General features: G+C 39.0%; 1 protein-coding gene across 3 annotated transcripts; it reads left to right on the plus strand.

Moving 5' to 3' along the window:
* The first annotated feature begins 581 nt into the window (after nt 1–581).
* Nucleotides 582–24,304, plus strand: LOC119914164. Of its 3 annotated transcripts, XM_038733253.1 has the most exons (8): nt 582–736; nt 1,613–3,038; nt 3,840–3,961; nt 17,584–17,954; nt 22,160–22,239; nt 22,326–22,425; nt 22,575–22,690; nt 22,767–24,304. In XM_038733253.1, the coding sequence occupies exons 2-8, from the start codon at nt 1,710–1,712 to the stop codon at nt 22,854–22,856; spliced, it is 2,208 nt and encodes a 735-aa protein (XP_038589181.1). In that variant the 5' UTR covers nt 582–736; nt 1,613–1,709; the 3' UTR covers nt 22,857–24,304. The 3 variants fall into 3 exon arrangements, 1 of the variants encoding a protein (XP_038589181.1); XR_005446739.1 differs by having other exon boundaries at nt 22,160–22,243; nt 22,326–22,690; nt 22,767–22,799; XR_005446737.1 differs by lacking the exon at nt 22,767–24,304 and having other exon boundaries at nt 22,160–22,243.
* The last annotated feature ends 497 nt before the right edge of the window (nt 24,305–24,801 follow it).

Here is a 24,801-nt window from a genome sequence, read left to right on the forward strand (position 1 = left end):
ATCTATATTAGACACACAGAAACTCCCCTATATACTGGGAGAAATGCCCAAATGTCAAATAATTGCTACAAAATAAATCTCGTCATGCCACGAACTGAGGACAACCAGTGGAAACTCAGACTGATAAATAAATAATTGTACTAACTTTCAAATTATTATTATTTTGATTGTTTGATGTTTAGAGTCTGTGGGCACTGTTTTTGAGAAATTCCATCTATTAATTTCAAAGAATTTCAGGATAACAATAAATTAAGAATAGAGGAGAAGGGCATGTCGCAAACATACTACCACTACATACATACTCAGCAAACTGTTGCACGCAATGTTCACTGTTCAGTGTTTTGTTTTTGTAATTTATAACTGCTAAATTGAATGGTCTTGATTGGATTAATCTTGTTATGTCATATTTAAATGTAAACTTTTTTGATTTTGTTGCAAACTGCTTTGGCATGAAACATTCATGGCAATGAAGCACACTGCACTGAACTGAGAGAGCTAGAGAGAGTGTAAAAAAGTGCATGAGGCAGAACTAGTTTTGTCAGTTGATGACACTACAGTTTCAGAGAATGAGGAAAATCTGAGACACAAGGAAGAAGGATTAAAATACAAACACTGGAAGACATGAAGGCAGCATAAATACAAAAGTGACGCAAACACAGGTGGCAGAGAGACAAAGACAGAGCGACTAAGGAACACGCACAAAGAAAGAAAGTTGCCAAGTTAAGAGGGAAAAGTGGTAAGAGACTGCATCTACTTATGAATATTTAGCAAAATATATGTTGTGAAATGTTGCTTCCACAATTACACATTATAGATTTTGAAGAAGAATATATCAAAGATGGGTTATTAACTACAGAGTACTGAATAGATCAAACTTAACAGTGGAGGGGAAAGAATTCATACCGTATATGCAATGTAAAAATTCTCTATCACAAATTAGTCGTACATTCAAAATATTAAAGATACACTAATCAATAATAAAAGAGACAAGCTCACAGTGAAGTAGTGGTAGTATTGGAGCATTATCAGCTAAATCTACTTATGCAGCAGAATGGCCCCTTTGTCAGTTCTTATATTAGTTGACAGTTATATCTGATTCGTTCATATGTAAGAAGCAGTTGTAGGTATGTTTAGCTGGTCAGGGTCAGGACATACTTTCTATACTGTTGCTGTTGTATAGTTTAGATTATCTGTAAAGATACATATTCATTTGTTTGCATCTTATGCTTTTCATCTTTCAATCTTTATCTTAACTTGTAACTATAGCTGTCATATCAATGTTGTCGTAAGGTAAGAAACACAATGCTTCCCTTCAAAATGTAATGGGGTGGAAGTATAAATTAACAGAAAATAGAAGTAGCCAAATAACGAACAAGTACCATGAAACTGCATTCAAGTACAGTCCTTGAGGAAATGTACTTAGTTAATTTTTATCACTGGATCTAATACAAGACTGGAACATACCTTCTACTATGCTGTAGAGCAGAAAGATGTGAATGAAACATGTTCAGTTCATCAATACAAGTGTTAAATTATGTTATGTTTTGCCTGTGAGAGTACTATGTGTGATATGAATATTGAGACATGCTCCTCTCTGTCTCTGTCCCATTAGTCTGTAATACAGACATAAGAGGATACACATACCACTGGACACAACCACACATGCTCATACAAATCACCCACGCATTCATTGGGATTCAGGTGTGCATATGGAGATCAAATTTGATGATTCTGAACTGGGAATGGAATTGATAGAAACTAATTGTCACAAAGAAAACAATGAAAGTGACCATCCAAAAATCAACCTTCAGCCTGAAGTGCAAAACAACAATGGGGAACTGGTTGAAAAGGACCAAGATGTGAATTACATCATCATGTCAGATCCAGATGGAGTCATTTGTATTGATAGGAGACTGAATGATTTCACCTCTACTGTCATTCCTGAAGTGGACAACCGAAAAGCACTTATGCCTCCTTCCATATTGGCGATTCCTCCCCCACTACCTCCTAAGCGCCATCAGAGGCTGCCTGCATTTGAGAAAACATTAAACCAGAACCCACAAGTGAAGACCTTTAATAAAGAGTATAAACCCTTGAACTTACTGGCATGCCAGATGTCTCCTGTATTGAGTGGAGTTAAAGGAAACAATACATGCTTGGGACTTGTCCCTGAGGATGCACCTGACATGCACAACTACGCATATGGAACTTTACCAAAAGTGGAACAAAAATGCCCACCACAGCTCATTCCAAGATCTCCTCCGATACCAGCTATAAAACCTCCATGGCCCAATAAACCACAGAGAGCTGAGACAGAAGAAGGAAATCAGAGAAGGAAACAAGAGGAAGAATGGAGGAGACACACTGGAGAAATAGAAGACCAGAGGAACAGGGAAGAGCAAGATCTGAGTGAAAGAAATGAGAAGGTGAAAGAGAATGAAGAAACATCTGGAATAGAAAGTCATCTGGATGTGGGTATACCTCCACGACAGATCTTAAATTTGCATACAGACAAGAAGAAAGGTGGAGAAGAAGGAGAGGACAGGGGAAGGGAAGAATCTAGTAACATTGGGTTGACCACCATGACAGAAAATTCATCCCTGCTACTGATGGAGTGCTCAGACCTTATCCCAGATGAAGAACCTGACATGGCAGCAAACAACAGAAACTGCACATCTACAGAGACACTGAAATGGACAGAAAAAAACAAAGAAATCCAGATGTCTGGTGAAAGCGGGCAAGATTCTGGAGTAATTTCTAAATTGCCATCTGGACATCGGGAAGGGACAGAGGTGGTGGGGATAAAGTTGGATGCATGTCAGCTAGGGCTGCAGAGGTTAGAGGACACACAGGAAACTGCTGAGAGACTTGTGATTGGAGAACTGAAGCTAACAAGCCAGAGTACCAAGGCAAGACAAAAGGTGAAAAAGATTGCCAAGATGGTGATGGTTAGACTGAAAGAGAAAAGAGAGGAGAAAAGAAGAATCAAAGTGGAGATGGAAATGAATAGAGTAAGAGACAATCACATTGTGACACATGTAAGTCTGACTTAAATCTTTCCACAAAAACATATCAGCAACATTTTAAAACTTTTTTGTCAGGGACAGCCAGCGTCTTTCTGTCTTTACATTCTCATTTATGCACATACCCATAGAGGACCATGCTGACACAATCGAAAATAATTATACAATGACACATAAATTGATATATCTCTTTTAAGTTGCTTCTTTATTATAAGACACCCCACCCACCTCCACCCATCCCCCATTTGCACAATGAGGCAGAAATGCATAGAGAAATAAAAAAGGAGATACTGAAATAAATACCTTTGGAGAAATAAATGGGGTAGAATATGCAAAGGAAGGATAATACAGACAAAAATATTAAAACATATGCATAAATAATTACATTAAAAAAATAATTATTAAGGAAAGTTGAAAATTAAAAAGTGGAAAATAAATAAATAAGGCAATTAATGCAAAGGTAAATAAAGAAGCATAGAATTTTGACGGATTTATTGAGCATTTTGTCATTCTGTATTTATTTTTGATTTTGTCAGACATGGTCCTCCATACATACCAAGGAGCTAATCAATATAACCACAGCCGTCCACTTTAGGTCGCTGGACATGGTTTCTCCAAATGCAGCCTTCTTTCCTCAAACAACCAGTGTGTGTTGTTTCTTTCAGGTTTCCAGCAAGCATCATGTTTTTTAGTGTGAATCCAAAATTTAAGGGGTAACATTTACTAAATAACTGCATTAACCAATTAGTTCTGATGCTGTAAAAAAATGTTTTTTTCCTCAAAAATAAAAGGTTTTTTTACATGGTTATTATCAAGGAGGTAGAATGGGAGGAGGAGGAGGAGGAGAATGAGGAGGAGGAAGAGATTGATGAAGATACTGTGGACCATGCTGAACTGGTGGAGAAGATAGTTAAAAGAAATAATGCAACATCTGACAGGTAACGACACACTGTTACACCCACATTCTCTCTCCCTCTCTGAATAATTGCATCAGCTTAAAGAATAAAAAAGATAAAGTGATGCCAGGATACAGAGATATTCTAGTTATTTTCCACTGTCCTAGCTGATACCTGTTTTGAGATTTTTGTGCGTATTGGTAAACAAGGTGCTTCAGAAGACAATGTAACTGAGATATAAGAGCATGGAACACACACACACACACACACACACCCCTGTGAAGTTGTGGAATGTGGGTGGAAAATCTGGTTCTCCAGGTCTTGGCAGGTAGTTGGTTTAAGTGTGATAGGATCAGGGCAGGTACACTCACCCACCATGAGCAAGCACTTGGCAACACAGGCAAGGAAAAACTTCCTTTTAGCAGGTAGAAACCCTGAGCAGAACCATGACTGAGGGTGGGTGGCCATCTGCCTCGACCAGTTGGGGGTGAGGGAGAGAGAGAAAGAGAGAGGACCCTGAAGGATGTTGCCCTTGGCAGGAGCTTTACTACCACTCCAAGGGGTAACCACACACAGACCCCACGTAGACCACCAGGACCTCTCCAAACTTTAAGACCATCCAGACCTCCACTATACACCCATCCCAGGCTGTCAGAGATGACAGCCAGCCACCCCACAGCCAACACAATAATGGCTTCTGATACCCAACCAGTGAGCCCCCCCAGCCTGGAGGTCCTAATTATTTTCGAAATTTCAACCCGTTTACACCCTCCGTACAATAACAAACTCCTCCTAGAACTTTATCGATAGACTTCAAATGCAGGCAGCGCAATATTAAGATCCTTGGGATGTTAAATTGCAAAGGTGGTGATGGCGCAATGGATAGGACACATGCCTTTGGTGTGAGAGACACAGGTTCAATTCCCCACTGTGGCCCATCTACCAATGTGTCCCTGAGCAAGACTCTTAATCCCTAGTTGCTCCAGAGGCATGTGTCCTCTGACATGTATAGCAATTGTAAGTTGCTTTGAATAAAAGTGTCTGAAATGTTTATTATTGTGTTTCTTCAAACACAATTGATGTAGCAAGTAATTATAGTGGGGGTTTTAAATTTTCTGGCTGCTGTGGGAAAGACCTGTTGACTAGAAGGAGGTCACGACCAACTGGAGGCTTGAATGACAATCTGCTCCACTCTGTCCTTGTTGAGACTGTTTGAGCTGTACAGTCTGTACAGTTGATTGCTGTTGATATTCCATTTCAGATTGTTACTGATGAAGGTGTTGAGGAATTTGAAGCACTTGGTCAGGGTTATGGGTTGCTCAGAGATACGAACCAGGGCCTTTATGTTTGCCCCCCTTTTGAAGTCTACAGCTATATCCATACCAAGTTCATTTTGAATTGAATAAGTCACTGACACCTCGACCAAACATTGGCAAATAATTTCTACATTTCCCCTGTGTAATATCTGCAGTGTTAACTTCAGAGCTGCGTCAGCCAACCTGCGGTGTAGAGACCCCAGCTATTGCTCCACCCCGAGTGTGCAAGGGGACGAGGGCCCGTTAAACGCTGCTTGCAGTTTAATCATTATTATTATTATTTTTAAATCTAGATCCAAGTTCTGATCGAAAATACAGCTGCCTCAGCGTTGGATGTGCTCTGTTTTTGTTTTGTTTTTGTGTGTTAACTCAGTTTTCGGCTGTGATTCATGGAGCTCTTTCACCAGAGAAGAGCTCATGAACATCAGGGGAACACCTCCAGTGGAATTATTTCCCACTTTTCTCACATCATCAGTGGAATTATTGGACATTTTGGTGAAGGGTACGCTTGCACCATAGGAGAGGAAAAAGAGCCAGGTCACTCGTGTATCTCCGCTGGAGGGGACTCCACACATCGTGTAGTGTACAAACAGTGTGGATTTGTGCATTTTATATCAAATAAATTTAGACTCCAAATTCTTTCTCTCTCCCTGGGAGAAAGAAAAGGAGGGGAGTTGAAAGGTTGCTTTCCCTAAGTGCTATTTCTGGGCAGTTGATCGTAAAACTGGCCACCTTTGGCAGCAGCCGAGACAAGGCTTGGTGGCTGACTGTTAAAATGACAAAGAAACACTGTCCAGAGATTACAAACAGGATATGATAAAGATGTCATCCTATACTACTCAAGCAATTTTCCAGCGCAAATTTAAGGTTAAATAACTAAATTCCCCAGCTCCTGAGCAAGAGATTGTTTAGGGTTAATCAAAGCTATCCTCATGTAACCCGAGCTCCCCCAAGTGGACAAAATAAGCATTACATGCCATCGTCTGAAATGCCATTTAAATGTCACTCTGTATTTACCTGTCCATAATCTGATGCCATTCGTGTATCTTGCTTATATTCTCTAAGAACGTGTAACAGCCAATATATCCAGAAAGCTAGTTAAGTTCCTCTCATCTGATGTGATTCCTATGAAATGTTAACCTTTTAAGGTCTAACTACTGACAATTGTTTTCCTTTTTATCAAGTGTATAAAACTAAGAACAGTTTGACAATTAAGGTTTGATTGTGGGAAGATATTTGATTACAATACTCGCAAATAGATTTTTGATTAACTTTTAATATGTCTAAAGAAAGACGGTCTCTCGCGAAACCAGAAACCAGCCCTCCCTCAGGGGAACAAAGGACTGCCCTCTGGGAACCAAGCCCCAACAGACAAAAGCAGCAACCCACGCTGTGTCTTGCTCTCTCTTGTTCCTGGCTTTCCAACTGCGCTTCGGCACACACCCAGCGTGCTCCCTCTCCCGATAACGCCCTAAGAAGTTCGACCCAGCGCAATGAAGGCCCTTTGTTCATTTTCAAGCCACACACGCGAAGCAACATCGACTTTTCCCTCGTTTCCAGCAACTTACTTGTTTGTTAAAAGTTATCAGACCGTTAAGTTACACTAGTTTAATTCAAGAACGACCAAGTTCTTTTTAAGCTTTATTCGTCGAGCTAATTCCACCGACCAGCCATGTGGCCCGCCAGCAGTAACCCAAGGACATCCAAACAGAACAGCTTCCTTGTCAGACCAAGGACGGACAACACTTTTTCTTCATTCAAGACATGGAGAACCCCCGGAAAATTCCCTAGCAGAAAGCCAGGAATCGGGCAGCTAGCCTGGAGACCCATGCAACCGGCCAAGGCAGGCCGCCGACCCACAGTAAGGCAAAACAAGGCATTCTGTGCTCAGTCCCATAGTTGTTAATAGATTATCTTTAACTCTTAAAACTCATAGCTTGTGTTCATTAGCTGCCCTTATGAGTCAAATTCTCCCCACAAGAAAACCCCACATTCTCATTGTTTAGCCATTGATTATTTCTTTGATGTATATGTAACCGCATTTATATTCACCTTAGTTAGTTAATAAATCTCACAGTAATCAAAGGAATTGTGTATTCATTGCTTATCTCCAAGTCCCTCCCACGAGAATTTACCCATTCAATATGAAATTGACTGATTGATTTAAGATAATTGAGCGATTATTAACTAACTGATCACTAGTGAATAATTGTATAACGTTAATTATTAAAACCCTACCCAGAGGTGCGGAGACTCTGGCCGAATTGGATCTACGGTGGTGCCCCGCGAAACGAGAAGCTTTGTGAATTAATATTTTCTAATAATTATATAATAATAATAATTCCATAATTTGGTATTAATTCTCATAAATTTATTAGATCAAAAGTAGTCATGCTAGAATCGCTACCGGCAATATTTCTCTCCAACATCCGCTCACTGTGTAACAAACTGGACAAACTTCAGCTCCTGCTGGGGAAAAACAGAGACTTTTATTCATCTTCTGTTCTGTGCTTCACGGAGACGTGGCTGTGCAGACTGATACCGGAATCCGCGCTGCAAATGGCTGGTTTCCAGGTCTACAGAGCAGACAGAGATCTCCGGCAAAACAAAAGATGAAGGTATCCGTTTTTATATTAACAGTGACTGGTGTACCAATGTGACAGTGATTCAGCAACACTGTTCTCTTGATCTGAAATATTTTATCAATAACTGTAAACCGTTTTGCTCTCCATGTGAGATTGCTTGTTATTGTTGTTGGTGACTTTAACAAAGGAAATCTCAGCCAAGAATTCCCCAAATAGGGACAGTTTATAAAATGTCCAACCAGATTACTTTGGATTACTGTTACACACAGTAAGCAGTGCCTATCGCGCCGTCCTCCGCGCTCCACTGGGACACTGATCATGACATAGTCCACCTGTTTCCTGCATCCAAGCAGAACATAAAACTCTGTAAACCTGTGGTGAGGACATCTAAGAAATGGACCAGTGAAGCTGTAGAGGATCTTCAGATGTGTGGACTGCACTGATTGGGATGTTACTGCTACCAACAATCTGGATGAGTTTACTGATGCTGTGATAGTCCTATCAGTTTCTGTGAGCAGCTGTATACCAACACGCACCAGGGTGAGTTATAGCAACGACAAACAATGGTTTACAGCCAAACAGAGGCAGACCCACTCCTGGACCCCCTGCAGTTCGCCTACAGAGCCAACTGGTCTGTAGATGATGCAGTAAACATGGCCCTTCATTAGATCCTCCATCACCTGGACTCCCCAGGAACCTACGCCAGGATCCTGTTTGTGGATTTCAGCTCTGCCAGCTAAACGTGCCTGACACCTGCAGGTGGATCACAGACTCCCTGACAGACAGGAAGCAGCACATAAAGATGGGTAAACATGTCTCTGATTCCAGGACTGTCAGCACTGGTTCCACTCAAGGCTGCTTTCTTTCCCCTCTGCTCTTCTCCCAGTTCACCAACAGATGCACCTCCAGTCACCAGTCCGTCAAGCTCATGAAGTTTGCGGATGACACCACCCTCATTGGGATCACCTCTGGTGGAGATGAGTCTGCCTATAGGTGGGAGATCGACCATCTGGTGACCTGGTGCAGCCAGAACAGTCTGGAGCTCAACGCTTTGAAGACCGTGGAGATGGTCGCGGACTTCAGAAAGAGCCCAGCCCCACCCCCCACCAGCATCCTGACCCCTCCCACCTCAGACACAAACTTTCAGACTCTCCCCTGTGGCTGTGGTCACTCAGGACCAAAACCTCTCGCCACAAAAACAGCTTCTACCTGTCTGCAGCTAGCCTCATTAACAAGGCCCCTACTCTTCCCCTTTCAAATAATACAAATGTCTCTTCACGTGTAACTATTATTTCATTTCATTTCATATCATGCACAAACCTGGCACATTCACTGTAAGAAATTATTCTGTTGTTATGTAGATTTGAATTAATGAATTAGGTAAAATATATTCAATATGATTTTGAGGCAAATATTTAATTAAATAAAATAAAAAATAAAAATGTTTGTAATAAAATCCACCCATTGTGGTTAAATAAAACATACACATTATATTGATCTAATCACAAATAGAGAGAATATTGAGTAGATTCAAATTAATGTAATCAGGCAAATTTTTATTGAAAAGCACTTCCTGTCAAAGTGTGCCTTTTTTTAAATGCAGCAGGCTATCATCCACAAGACATTTGAATCTTGCAAAATTTAACTGGTTTACCAAAGTCAGAAAACTTTTTGTTATCATTGTGCTAGTAAGAAGAACACATGTAGTGGTATATTACAAAATAAAATGAGCCATCACAGAAAAGGAGACTCTTGCACTATAATATGAACACAGCATTATATATTTTGTCTGACTCCGATTGTCACTGATTAATCAGCCCACCCACGAGGCTCTGATGGCCGAATAGTTTTTTTTGGATTGCCGAGAGCTTATTATCTAAGCAATACGGTTACATCTCTTATGTACGACGGGGTGTCACAGGGTTTTGACGTCATTTTTGGGCCGATCTCTGGCTTACCCTCTTGACCTCAATGCTTCCTTTCATATCTCCTTTAGCATAGCGTACACTGGACCATCCTTTACAAAAGGAAAGGAGAGAATGCTGTCCCACAATTCCAAAACATTTAGCAAGATCCTTGTAATACAGACTCACATTATGATACTTTATATGACTCACAATTACCTTCTTTCTTTGGGTTTGTTTTCTTTTGGCTTTTTTGTAATCTAATACTGTTTCAACACCGTTTTATGTTTCGGGTTGTTGAAATAAGTCATAAAGTGTTTTCTACAATAAAAAAAAAAAATCACCAACCATGATGGATAAAGGAGGTTGATCACCATGTAAGTTACATTTGTGGCTATTAAGTCTGCGAAGATTCTTAGTCATCCAGGTCATAGTTATCTAACGATGGTTAAAGTCAAGGGCAACTGGACTTGGTTGAAGATACTGGAAGACGTTTGGTCCCTCATCCAAGGGACTTCTTCAGTTTGGACTGAATGGTAGGGAAACTCAGCTATTTAACCTCAGTGGGGTTGTTTGCCAGGATCGTCGATACCGCTGGTTCGTTAGTGTTCCTGGTTGTTGTAACAGCAGTCGTTACAGTCGTTAGGACTACCTGTGGCCAAGACTGAACGACCATCGTTGGTATCTTCACCTGAGGCCAATAGGTTATGTTTGTTGAGTTTCCTGGGAAGTGATGAAAGGACAGCATTGTAAGTGGTGGCGTAGACCCCCTCCCCTGTTCAATGACGGCTTCTCGACCCTGGTGTAGATGGCTTCCTTGACACCTCTTTCAAACCATTCATCTTCTCTGTCTAAAATGTGCACCTGGTGGTCCTCAAACGAGTGTCCTCTGTCCTTCAGATGTAAGTAGACTGCAGAGTCTTGACCTGAGGAGTTGGCCCTTCTGTGTTGAGCCATGCGTTTGTGTAGTGGTTGTTTAGTCTCCCCAATATACAGGTCTGTGCATTCCTCACTGCATTGGACTGCATACACTAGATTACTTTTCTTGTGTTTGGGTGTGCGGTCTTTGGGGTGTACCAGTATCTGTCTTAGTGTGTTCTTGGGTTTAAAAAACACAGGGATGTTGTGTTTGTTGAAAATCCTCCTGAGTTTCTCTGATACTCCAGACACGTATGGAATCACAATGTTGTTGCGTTTGACCTTCTTTTCCTCCTCCCCTGAAGTTTTGTTCTTTTTGGATCTTGTGGCTGTTTTCACAAAGGTCCATTTAGGGTCCACAGGCTGTAAGTGCCCCCTTCAGGCGGTTCTGTTCCTTCTCTCTGGCTTGGGCGCTTGTTGGTATGTTTTCCGCTCTGTGGTGCAGTGTTCTCATGACCCCTAGCTTGTGCTCCAGTGGGTGGTGTGAATCGAAGAGTAGGTATTGGTCTGTGTGTGTGGGTTTTCTGTAAACACCAATCTGCAGGCTCCTGTCCTCTTCAATGTGTACAGCGCAGTCCAGGAAGGCCAAACTGTTGTGGTGAACATCTTCTCGTGTGAACTTGATGTTACTGTCCACAGAGTTGATGTGTTCTGTGAAGGCTTGCACTTCCTGGCTTTTAATTTTGACCCAGGTGTCGTCCACATATCTGTACCAGTGGCTCGGTGCTGTTCCTCTGAAGGAGTTGAGGGCTTTATTCTCCACTTCTTCCATGTAGATGTTTGCCACAATCGGGGATACCGGTGAGCCCATGGCACAGCCATGCTTCTGTCTGTAGAATCCACCGTTGTACTGGAAATAGGTGGTGTTAAGACAGAGGTCGAGTAATTTACAGATCTGGTCAGGGTTGAGGCTAGTTCTGTTGTCCAGGGTGTTGTCTTGTGTTAGCCGTTTCCTTATGGTTTCTACTGCCTCAATGGTGGGGATGCAGGTAAACAAAGAAGTCACGTCATAGGATACCATGGTTTCATCTGGGTCCAGTTTTAGTCCTCAAACTTTTTTTACAAAGTCAATGGAGTTTTGTATGTGGTTAGTCGTATTTCCCACCAAAGGACCTAAGATGGTAGAAATGTGTTTGGCAATTCTGTAGGTGGGGCTCCTTTGTGTATCTTGGGTAGTCCCTAAATGCATGGAATGGCTTCTCCAGGATACAAACAGTAATATTGTTCACAGTTGATGGTGTTGTCCTTCTGTAGCTGTTGTAGACATTCTATGGCCTTTTTCTTGTATCCGCTGTTTGGATCTCATCTCAGTGTCTCGTATGTGTTTGTGTCCATTAGTAGTGTGTTGACCTTGTTCTGGTAGTCCACTGTGTTAAGGACTACTGTGCATCTTCCTTTGTCAGCGAGTATGATGGTGATGTTTTGATCCTTGCTCAGACATGTCACAGCCTTTCTTTCTTGGATGGTGAGGTTGGAAGGGGTGGCCCTTTGCATTAGAAAGGGCTGCAGTCCCTTGGATGAGGGACGAAACATCTTCCAGTATCTTCAACCAAGTCCAGTTGCCCTTGACTTTAACCTTCATTGGATAACATTAAGCCTTTTCTCTCTTATGCCATAACTTGCTAATATGCATATATCTTAAACTGTCAACAATAACTGAGACCCATGCAAGCTGTTACTGGTCTTGTAATGTGATCAAAGTGAGGATAATGTTGCAGCATGTAGCCTCACGTTATGTACTGCAGCCTTCAGCAATTAATTTTACTTCACTCAGATGCTGACACCCTCGCCTTAATAAAGGTAAAATCAAGCTGGATAACCTCTACAGTAGGCGTTTCCCCACACACTGATTCATTTGTGGCGGCCTGCCACATTATCAACGCTGATTTTCAATTGATTTTGTTACTATTCAAAATGAGTAAAATCGTATTTGATGACAGAACTCCACGCAGTGCATATGTTCTCTCAGCATCTCCTCTCACCCCGTCGCTCTCAGCACAGTTACGCTGTTTACATACAATTGGGATTCATGTTGATAAATACGCCTATGGGTGGGCAGGAGGGTGAGCATTCTCAATGTGACAACCCTGTCCATTATTAAGTGACTGGTAGGCTACCTTATCTGCCTTTTTGCTATCCTGGTTATTAATATATTCCGTGTTCTCCACCTGTAGATGGCTGCAGGTGGATGATTTATTTAAACATTTTTTTTTAATTCAGGCTTTGGGCAATTTTATTCACTGCACAAACAGATAAGGCATAGATGCCAATGCTGCCAGAAATGCTAAGAGATAAAAGCACATGGTTAAAGATAGGGGGTTACCTATGGGCCACCCAGGTGCCTTAACACTACTCACACTGGTGCACATCCACCTAAAAACAGCAAGATACACACACAACACCACACAATAAAACTAAGTTAAGCATGTGCGCACACAGCTGTCATACACCAAGGGAAAAGCGGTTCCCACAATCCACCACCCTGTCCGTCTGGCAGAACACTAAAAACGGGGGAAAATGGCTAACAAGCTGAGGGAAATCGTACAGCCAAAAATAAATAAATAAACAAGGCTACACCCTTAACAGACTGCAAAAACATTCACAGGGGCCCCTTCCACTTGTAGAAATTTTATAAAGAATCCACATAAAAATACAAGCACGAATAGCAGCAGTTGATTAGGCAGGCAAGACAGCATTGGCTATACAACCCTAAAATTACAAGAATTAAATTTTTTTAACACATACTACAAAAACATACCTGCTAAATACCTGACAAATGATATTTACCTCAAACAATGCAGTAAATAGTCAACCCAGCTCTGACTCCACCTCATTTACGGATAAGATGTTTAGGCCCACTGCAATGTAAATAATGCTATCAAAAGGCACATAAACTAGTAAACTTGCATAGCTCTACTTAGATAACATCTTTTTACCTCAGGGTTATCAACCGCCACTGCCTTCTCTGTGGTGAACTTTAGCACGACAGGCTATTCAGCTGACGAGGTCTGGACGACAGGTGGCTTAAAATACCTGTGAATTAAAAAGTTTAGAGATAAGTCGGTGCCAGTTAAGGGCAGGTCTTGGTGAATTTTGTTTCTACTAGTTAGAATTTTATCATTAAAGAAGCTCATGAAGTCGTAACTACTGAGAGCTAGGGGAATACATGGCCAATTCCTCTCAAGTTTCCACAATATTTGCTTTAATTTGCGAGTTTCAGTATTACCATGGAGCTAATCGTCTTTGTTTTATTATTTTCTTTTTTAGTGGTGCTACAGAGTCGAGTGTCATTTGCAGCGAGCCTGCAGCACTATCAACAAGATGATCGATTTGGGAGGGACTGAAACTAGCATAGGAGTCCTCTGTTACTTTGTGACTTGATAATGAATTTATAGCTGATGGAATCGCATCCTTAAATTTAGCTACAGCACTATCAGACAGACATCTTGTATAGAAAGTTTTGCCCAATGGCGTGTAGTTCAGCAATACAAACTCAAAAGTTATCAAACAGTGGTCGGATAAAGAGGGATTCTGTGGGAACACCACTAAATGTTCAATTTCAATACCATACACCAAAACAAGGTCGAGGGTGTGGTTTAAACAGTGAGTCAGTTCATGAACACTCTGAGAGAAGCCAATGGAATCTAACAGAGAGATAAACGCAGTACTGAAGCTGTCATTCTCAACGTCCACATGAATATTAAAATCCCCTACAATAATAACTTTGTCCATTTTAAGGACTAAAGTTGACAAAAACTCTGCAAATTCAGATAAGAATTCAGAATACGGGCCAGGTGCTCGGTACACTATAACGAAGAGAATTGGTTGCAGTGATTTCCAACTTGGGTGTGAAAGACCAAGAACACGGCTTTCAAATGAGTGATAGTTTGGTTTAGGTTTAGAGCTGATTAGTAGGCTAGAGTCGAAGATAGCTGCAGCTCCACCTCCTCGGCCTGTGCCTCAAGGAATGTGAGTATTAATATGACTGGGAGGGGTGGATTCATTTAGGCTAACATATTCTCCATCACCGAGCCAGGTTTCAGTAAGACAAAATAAATCAATATCATAATCTGATATTAGTTCATTTACTAGTACACCTTTAGAAGAGAGAGATCTGATGTTTAAGAGTCCACATTTAATTTTCCTATTTGTTTGCACGGTAGTCGGGGGGCAGACACCGTCACTATAGGATTTTCACTAAGTAACTCCTGAAATGGAGGAGCAGAGAAGTGTGTGCAAGTGACTGCAACTCTGCCTCCTGGTCTCAACTCTGGGTTGTCATGGATTTGGTCCACTAATAAACTTGGCCAGATTTCTACTCTGCGTAGGGTTTTGGGTGGGTAACTGCTGAAATAGAAGGGCAGGGAAGTATGTTAGATTGCGACTCTGCGTAGGGTTTTGGGTGGGTAACTGCTGAAATAGAAGGGCGGAGAAATGTGTTATTTATTTGATAAACCATATGAATTGAATTCACAACACACACACACGCTTACACACTTTTTTTTATATATTTTCAATTTATTTTAACACACACACAAACTTTTACTGTTTTATTAACTGTAACTGTATAACTGTATGACATGAATTGATCATTTGTATTATTGTTTAAGCTTTGGCAATATTATTGTTTGACATACATTCTGTCACGGGGGTGTGTAGGTTTAAAGGTTGGTGGACCCAAATGCAGGACTCAAGCAGAGCAGGTACAGTTCAGAGGTTTATTAAAGAGACTTAAGACGTACACACTTACAAGTGGTAAAATTCAAGAATCCAAAATAACCAACTGTCCAAACAAAACAAGTAATCCAAAGGAAATCCAAAATGACCGGACAAGGACTGAAGTCACACAGCAAACACACACACACGTACACACACACACACACACACGCACACACACAGGGACTAACGAGCAGGGCAGGAGCGACACAGGTGACCAGGATCAGGACAAACGAGGCAGAGAGACATGCATGCAGAGGGATAATTGAGGGAATAGGCATAACCTTGACACAACAAACATAACCTAGGTACTGGACACTAAATACAGAATGATCATAAACCAATGAACAACTAATCAGGCAGAGATTACAATAACACTAGAGAGGTAGACAGAAACCGAGCATGAAACAAATACCAGATAATAACAATACAACAACAACTTGGGCAGGCATGGGTCCAAACAGGAACAGAATTGAAACAGAACTACAATAATGCTAACACAGAACTAGGATTAAATACTAAGCCATGAACTAAGGCACAGGACTAGGAACTAAGATGCAGAACTAAGAACTAAGATAAGACATATACTAAGTAAACTTAAACATGTGAATGAATGAAATAATGAACAAGGCTACACAGAGAAACAAAGGACAGGATTGTGACACATTCAAATGACATTGAAAGCTCAATTGAATTGAGAGAGAAAGAGACACAGAGAGAGAGAGAGAGAGAGAGAGAGAGGAGAGCAGCCCAATGAAACATCCACACAGAAAAGCAAAACAGTAAAGTGGTAGTGGTACAAAGTAAAAAATTAATAATAGTGCTAATAATGATAACAATATTAATAGAGACTTATTCAGCCTGATAATAAGGAATTGCAGTAATCCAGCATAGAAGTAACAAATGCATGGCCTAATTTTTCTGCATCATTTTTAGACAGGATGTTCCTGATTTTAGCTATATTACGAAGGTGAAAAAAGGCGGTCCTTGAAGTTTGTTTAATGTGAGAATTAAAGGACATGTCCTGGTCAAAGATAACTCCAAGATTCCTCACAGTGGTGCTGGAGGCCAGGGCGATGCCATCAAGGGAAACTATATCTTTAGATAATGCATGTCTAAGGTGTTTGGGCCCCAGTACATTAACTTCAGTTTAATATGAGTTTTACATTAGAAAATATCAGCTCATGCAGGTTTCTAATGGCACACTGTGGACTAAAGGCCACAGAATTCTTTACAGGAAGTGTCCAACGAAGGTTAAAATCAAGGGCAACTGGACTTGGTTGAAGATACTGGAAGACGTTTCGTCCCTCATCCAAAGGACTTCTTCAGTTCTGACTGACTGGCAGGGAAACTCAGCTATTTAACCTCAGTGGGGTCGTTGGCCCGGGTCATCGATACCGCTGGTTCGTTAGTGTTCCTTGTTGCTGTGACTGTCGTTACAGTCGTTAAGACTACCTGTGGCCAAGACTGAACGACCATCGTTGGTATCTTCACCTGAGGCCAATAGGTTACGTTTGTTGAGTTTCCTGGGAAGTGATGAAGGACAGTATTGTAAGTGGGGGATAAGTGGTGGCGTAGACCCCCTCCCCTGTTCAATGACAGCTTCTCAACCCTGGTGTAGATGGCTTCCTTGACACCTCTTTCAAGTCTTGAACAGTGGAGGGGGTCTTCCAGTATCCTCAACCAAGTCCAGTTGCCCTTGATTTTAACCTTCGTTGGATAACTATGACCTGGATGACTGAGAATCTTCATAGACATTTTACAGGAAGTGCTTGTCAGGATGTCATCTGAAATCCTCTTTCCAGCATTGAAGCTGGCCATTTCAATAACTCTGTGAAACCAACAATCTAAAATACACACACTTCACTTAATTTCATTTCATGCAATGATTGGTCAGCTGTGTGAAGATCAGGGGCCCCAAAGCCTTTTTTAAGTGACATTAATACTGGTCTTTTGTAAACTGGTTCTGTAGTTAATTTGTTAGTAAACTATTCCTTTAAACTTAATTTACTGTAATTTACCAAGAAATGTGATTTCCTATGTGTTTGATTTTTAACTGTAAGAGAAAAACATTGACTGTGTAAAAACTTTGTTAGTGTGGCTCCAAGTTGAATCTAATTGGTGTTCTATCAACAGCCAATAAATACTAAAACCATATAAATTTATTTATATGAATGATTACATATTCTCATCTTATACCACCTTTATCCCTACATTTTACACAGTCCGTTTGGCTCCTTCAAAGTCTGCAATCCAGTGAAGCTGGTAGAGGAGCTCCTGTCAGGCAAAGAGTGGTCACAATTCCTGTACAGAGACCAGAGCTCCATACCTGAGCCACCTCCATACCAGACCCACTCAGAGGACACAGCACAGCTCAGTCTGAACTCCCAGTTTTACTCTAGTGCTGAACTGGACCTTGCTCTCAATGTGTTTGAAGGCAAGCCTGCTGTCCCAGAGGAGGAGCCTGTCTACGAGGATATCAGTCCATCAAATATTATCACAGGAAAGAGCCAAACACATGAGCAACAGGAGATGAACAGAACACCCATTACTGCTGTACCAAAGATATTACTGGAGAGTGAAACCAGTCAGATGAGTATGTATAACCAGAGGGGTTGGTGTGTCTATTGTTGGAAGATGGATTGTCCTTTGATTACTGCTGGGTGTGACATATGTTTTAAAGGTCAACACTTTAATGTTTGATTGAAGCTGTATAAAAAACTACACAGAGGTTTGCTAATAGTCAGTATCTTACATTTCAGCTTCTGTTGCTAATGTTTTCTGGGGTAAACAGTCGATTAGAAGATCTGAGACACCATTCAAATAAACTTGGCACACTTGTGCCCACTAAAAAGGTAACTTAGATATATATTTCAATCTGGACGGTTTTGTGTCTACGTGAATAATTGGGATGACATTTTTTCAAACTGGTCCAGTATTGGGTGAACGCGATGCAGTCAACAGCAGTGAAACAGGGCTGCAATGTAATCCATGCAGGCCATAGCACCCCGTTAGTTCATCCACTAAAGTGCTTGTTTTTGCCACTGACAGACTCAGATTGTTATTACAAGTGTCTGACAACATTATGGAAAGGATCCTTACAAAGAGAGACCTTTGTTTTAAGAGTAAGATTCTCTCCTTTGATCACCACTGCCTCAATCAGTTAGTTAGTTTGTGTTATTGTGTGACTTTGTTTATATTTGTTTCTGTTATTGTGTGATTTTGTTTTTTATTTGTTTGTGTTATTCTGTGACTTTGTTATTTTTGTTTCTTTGTTGTTTCTGTTTGTGTTATTGTGTGACTGTTGTTTTGTTTGTTTGTGTTGTGTGACTGTTGTTTTTTTTTGGTTTGTGTTATTGTGTGACTGTTTTTTGTTTGTGTTATTTTGTGAGTTTGGTTTCTGTTTGTATTATTGTGTGATTTTGATTTTTCTTTGTGTTATTGTGTGACTATGTTGTTTTTGTGTTATTGTGTGACTTTGGTGTTTTTGTTTGTTTGTATTATTGTGTGACTTTGTTGTTTTTGTTTGTTTGTGTTATTCTGTGACTTTGTTGGGGTTTTTTGTTTGTGTTATTGTGAGTTTGTAGTTTCTGTATGTATTATTGTTTGACTTTGGTGTTTTTGTTTGTTTGTGTTATTGTGTGACAGTTGTTTTTGTTTGTTTGTGTTACTGTGTGACTTTGGTGTTTTTTGTTTGTTCGTGTTATTGTGTGACTTTGTTGTTTTTGTTTATATGTGTTATTGTGTGACTGTTGTTTTGTTTGTTTGTGTTGTGTGACTGTTGTTTTTTTTTGGTTTGTGTTATTGTGTGACTGTTTTTTGTTTGTGTTATTTTGTGAGTTTGGTTTCTGTTTGTATTATTGTGTGATTTTGATTTTTCTTTGTGTTATTGTGTGACTTTGGTGTTTTTGTTTGTTTGTATTATTGTGTGACTTTGTTGTTTTTGTTTGTTTGTGTTATTCTGTGACTTTGTTGGGGTTTTTTGTTTGTGTTATTGTGAGTTTGTAGTTTCTGTATGTATTATTGTTTGACTTTGGTGTTTTTGTTTGTTTGTGTTATTGTGTGACAGTTGTTTTTGTTTGTTTGTGTTACTGTGTGACTTTGGTGTTTTTTGTTTGTTCGTGTTATTGTGTGACTTTGTTGTTTTTGTTTATATGTGTTATTGTGTGACTGTTGTTTTGTTTGTTTGTGTTATTGTGAGTTTGTAGTTTCTGTATGTATTATTGTTTGACTTTGTTGTTTTTTGTTTGTTTGCGTTATTGTGTGACTTTGGTTGTTTTTCTTTGTGTTATTGTGTGACTATGTTGTTTTTGTGTGTTTGTGTTATTGTGTGACTTTGGTGTTTTTGTTTGTTTGTATTATTGTGTGACTTTGTTGTTTTTGTTTGTTTGTGTTATTCTGTGACTTTGTTGGGGTTTTTTGTTTGTGTTATTGTGAGTTTGTAGTTTCTGTATGTATTATTGTTTGACTTTGGTGTTTTTGTTTGTTTGTGTTATTGTGTGACTGTTGTTTTTTTTTGGTTTGTGTTATTGTGTGACTGTTTTTTGTTTGTGTTATTTTGTGAGTTTGGTTTCTGTTTGTATTATTGTGTGATTTTGATTTTTCTTTGTGTTATTGTGTGACTATGTTGTTTTTGTGTTATTGTGTGACTTTGGTGTTTTTGTTTGTTTGTATTATTGTGTGACTTTGTTGTTTTTGTTTGTTTGTTATTCTGTGACTTTGTTGGGGTTTTTTGTTTGTGTTATTGTGAGTTTGTAGTTTCTGTATGTATTATTGTTTGACTTTGGTGTTTTTGTTTGTTTGTGTTATTGTGTGACAGTTGTTTTTGTTTGTTTGTGTTACTGTGTGACTTTGGTGTTTTTGTTTGTTCGTGTTATTGTGTGACTTTGTTGTTTTTGTTTATATGTGTTATTGTGTGACTGTTGTTTTGTTTGTTTGTGTTGTGTGACTGTTGTTTTTTTTGGTTTGTGTTATTGTGTGACTGTTTTTTGTTTGTGTTATTTTGTGAGTTTGGTTTCTGTTTGTATTATTGTGTGATTTTGATTTTTCTTTGTGTTATTGTGTGACTTTGGTGTTTTTGTTTGTTTGTATTATTGTGTGACTTTGTTGTTTTTGTTTGTTTGTGTTATTCTGTGACTTTGTTGGGGTTTTTTGTTTGTGTTATTGTGAGTTTGTAGTTTCTGTATGTATTATTGTTTGACTTTGGTGTTTTTGTTTGTTTGTGTTATTGTGTGACAGTTGTTTTTGTTTGTTTGTGTTACTGTGTGACTTTGGTGTTTTTTGTTTGTTCGTGTTATTGTGTGACTTTGTTGTTTTTGTTTATATGTGTTATTGTGTGACTGTTGTTTTTGTTTGTTTGTGTTATTGTGAGTTTGTAGTTTCTGTATGTATTATTGTTTGACTTTGTTGTTTTTTGTTTGTTTGCGTTATTGTGTGACTTTGGTTGTTTTTCTTTGTGTTATTGTGTGACTATGTTGTTTTTGTGTGTTTGTGTTATTGTGTGACTTTGGTGTTTTTGTTTGTTTGTATTATTGTGTGACTTTGTTGTTTTTGTTTGTTTGTGTTATTCTGTGACTTTGTTGGGGTTTTTTGTTTGTGTTATTGTGAGTTTGTAGTTTCTGTATGTATTATTGTTTGACTTTGGTGTTTTGTTTGTTTGTGTTATTGTGTGACAGTTGTTTTTGTTTGTTTGTGTTACTGTGTGACTTTGGTGTTTTTTGTTTGTTCGTGTTATTGTGTGACTTTGTTGTTTTTGTTTATATGTGTTATTGTGTGACTGTTGTTTTTGTTTGTTTGTGTTATTGTGAGTTTGTAGTTTCTGTATGTATTATTGTTTGACTTTGTTGTTTTTTGTTTGTTTGCGTTATGGTGTGACTTTGGTTGTTTTTGTTTGTGTTATTGTGTGACTTTGTTGTTTTTGTTTATATGTGTTATTGCGTGACTGTTGTTTTTGTTTGTTTGTGTTATTGTTTCACTTTGTTGTTTTTGTTTGTTTGTGTTATTGTGTGACTTTGTTTTTTGTTGTTTGTGTTATTTCGTGAGTTTGGTTTCTGTTTGAATAATTGTGTGACTTTGGTGTTTTTGTTTGTTTGTATTATTGTGTGACTTTGTTGTTTTTGTGTGTTTGTGTTATTCTGTGACTTTGTTGGGTTTTTTTGTTTGTGTTATTGTGAGTTTGTAGTTTCTGTATGTATTATTGTTTGACTTTGGTGTTTTTGTTTGTTTGTGTTATTGTGTGACTGTTGTTTTTGTTTGTTCGTGTTATTGTGTGACTTTGTTGTTTTTGTTTATATGTGTTATTGTGTGACTGTTGTTTTTGTTTATATGTGTTATTGTGTGACTGTTGTTTTTGTTTGTTTGTGTTATTGTGAGTTTGTAGTTTCTGTATGCATTATTGTTTGACTTTGTTGTTTTTTGTTTGTTTGTGTTATTGTGTGACTTTGTTGTTTTTGTTTATATGTGTTATTGCGTGACTGTTGTTTTTGTTTGTTTGTGTTATTGTTTCACTTTGTTGTTTTTGTTTGTTTGTTATTGTGTGACTTTGTTTTTTGTTGTTTGTTTGTGTTATTGTGTGACTATGTTGTTTTTGTGTGTTTGTGTTATTGTGTGACTTTGTTGTTTTTGTTTGTTTGTGTTATTGTTTCACTTTGTTGTTTTTGTTTGTTTGTGTTATTCTGTGACTTTGTTTGTGTTATTATTATTATTACTGATAGAAATAATGGACTAAAGAATAAAAATAGGAAGTGTGGAATGGAATGTGTTGGTAGCATTGCAGTGTTACAGTCCAATTATTCCAAACAGGCCTCAGGACTAAATATATTTATGACACAGTGGAGTTCATCCAGCCTGGTCAGACATGCAAGTACTTTTCTGATATTAAGGTTGGTGAGTGGTCCAAAACAATATTCCATTTCTATATTCTGTGTTCAATATCTGATCATGTTTTAATTACCACACTCTCTACTAGTCTCAGGGGGTTCTGGACAGTTCCATTAAGAAGTATCTCATCAAGCTGAGCAAGAAGAGGAAACACAGAGCACGGAAATGGCATCGTGACAGGAATCATGGTCAGACTGCCATCTGTCTTCTCGATTAGTAAAGTCCACTGTCTTGCCTGGTTACTGACAAAAAGTGAAAATAATGGTGGTATGTCTTTCTATATGAGGGAATAAGCTAAATGTAAGGGTAAAAGAATGACACGAGTCTTGTTTTGAAGGAGAGAACCTTGGCCAGTCTCCATCCTCCACCTCTCCACAAGTCTTCTCTGCCTCCATCTTCTATAAAATTCCAGCTTCAGGAGGAGAGGAGGAACAGCAGGGCTGTATAGCTAAGGTCAGTACAAGGAACCTTTATTTCACTATTTTGATTTTTCCTCTTCAGCTGATGTGTTGATCTGTGTGTGTGTCAGTCTGGAGGAAGCAGTCCCAGATGTCTGGCCAAGATGAAGTCAGCTCTGAAGCTGGGAGCAGCTCAGCCAAAGGAAGACAGAAGGAAGTAGAGGACATCCTATTAAAAGTTGTTTGATATTAACATCAATTATTACAACAAAATCAAAAATTGCACCCTTTTTTGTGGAATTATATGGATAATAAGGAGAATGTGTACAAAAAGTAATAATGTTTTGCCTTGACTACCTACCATGCATTTGTTGGCTTAACCAATGTGATGGGTTTTCAGTGTCCTTTAAGTAAGAATATAATGTCGTATCTGTATAAATGTAGTGCTATAATACTAGAGATAACTTGTTTTTTTATACAAATACATTTTATTATTTATGTCAAAACAATAAAATAAACAACATTATTGCCAGGCATCACATCTAGGCTACATCATATTTAATCGAACGTGGGGACAGCAAATCTTTACACTGCATAATTTGTTTGTTTGTGGCAAAAATAAAAAAGGAGTCAAAACAACTATGAGGATTTAGTATCACGAAAAAGTTACATCACAAAGGTACACAGATTGATCTATAAAATATCAAGAGCCAGATTTTAAAATCAAATGTGGTTGCATAAACTAGTTCAAATATGCGGTCAGATTAGAAAACATTTCAGTCTTCAAAATATAGATTTTCTTTGATATTGTTGAAGCTTGCCAAAGTCTCTATCACTTTCGATCTATCTATATCTTCAAATATGTTTAATGCCATCTCAGTCCTCCCCCAAAGTCCTATCATTCTCAGTACTCCGTGTTAACCAGTATAATAGCGGGGGCAATCTCCAAAATATAAAACATCATTCAAAACAGGAGCCTTTATACATGGCATAAGAGCAAAACTGCATGGGAAATGGACAGTGAAGAAACTATTCCTGAAGAGATTTGTGAAGACATCATTTCACATATATATGCCTCTTTCTGTATTCCACATGGTTTAATCCAATTTAAGAAACAAGTACATCGATTACATTAATCCAATGGCAAACTAGCCAAGCTATATTCTAATGTCCCCCTAAAACGCCCCAGACTCCCAGTGTAGGTTATATGTTTTAGATTTGTCAGCCTCTTTCCAGTTTTGGACTTCTGTTTTAAAAATACTTTCTGCATTAGGTGGGGAAACAGTAACTCCTAAACCTTTAACTGCAATTTTGGGAGCAATTGCATTTGCATCACTGCTTGCTTGCCATCTTGTACTGCTTAAATAGATAGGGAAGGTGGCATCTGAAAGGTGATTCTGGAGAAAATAATGTAATATCAGAATTGTTTTAATTTAGTTACCTTTGTTTTTGTTGTTTTAAGTATGTATTTTGTGTTTATAGATTTGTGTTTGATTTTTTCATAGTTATTTTTGGATACATATATGCAGTATCCTTGCAGCTTTTTGTAATCAAAATGCCATCTCTGATGTGTGTCGGTGTGTGTGTGTGTGTGTGTGTGTACTCAGACATTCCGATTTCTGTAATTTTGTGATGGGAAGTTTTATGAATAAAGCTGTTAAAAATGTAATATCTGTTTTATAGACTGTATAAAAGAAGTGGACATAGCCACAGTGACGTCACCCGTTGGTTTGTGTTTTGACTGTTTTGAAGCCTCAAGTTTGGCATTTTGGTCCGTCCCCATCTTGGTTTTTGCAACCAGCAGGGACCATATTTGGTTAGCAAGGTGCATCCATTTTACATGTTACTTGTGATATTAATTGGGATGCTAATTATGGCTAGTGAAAAACAGGCTTAAAACAAAATGTATTTAGTGGAAAAAATTAACAGTCGACTTCTTAGAGTATCTTTTGGTACAACTGAACACTGAACAAGACATTTTACAATTAACTTTCCTGAAGTGAAAACACACTGTGATAGGGTCAAAGCTCTGAGAGAGCACCTAAAAACAAGTTCACAGCTAACATTAGTCGCCTGATTGATAGGTCGCTGTGGTAGCGACTTGTCATTCACAAGCAATCACGTGCTAATCACATTCTAATCACCGAGACCTGCCTTCAACCACAC

The sequence above is a fragment of the Micropterus salmoides genome, unplaced genomic scaffold (assembly GCF_014851395.1).
Source record: "Micropterus salmoides isolate LMB-PRFRI ecotype aquatic unplaced genomic scaffold, ASM1485139v1 Ms_hic_scaffold_1, whole genome shotgun sequence".
In the NCBI taxonomy this organism is placed as follows: domain Eukaryota; kingdom Metazoa; phylum Chordata; class Actinopteri; order Centrarchiformes; family Centrarchidae; genus Micropterus; species Micropterus salmoides.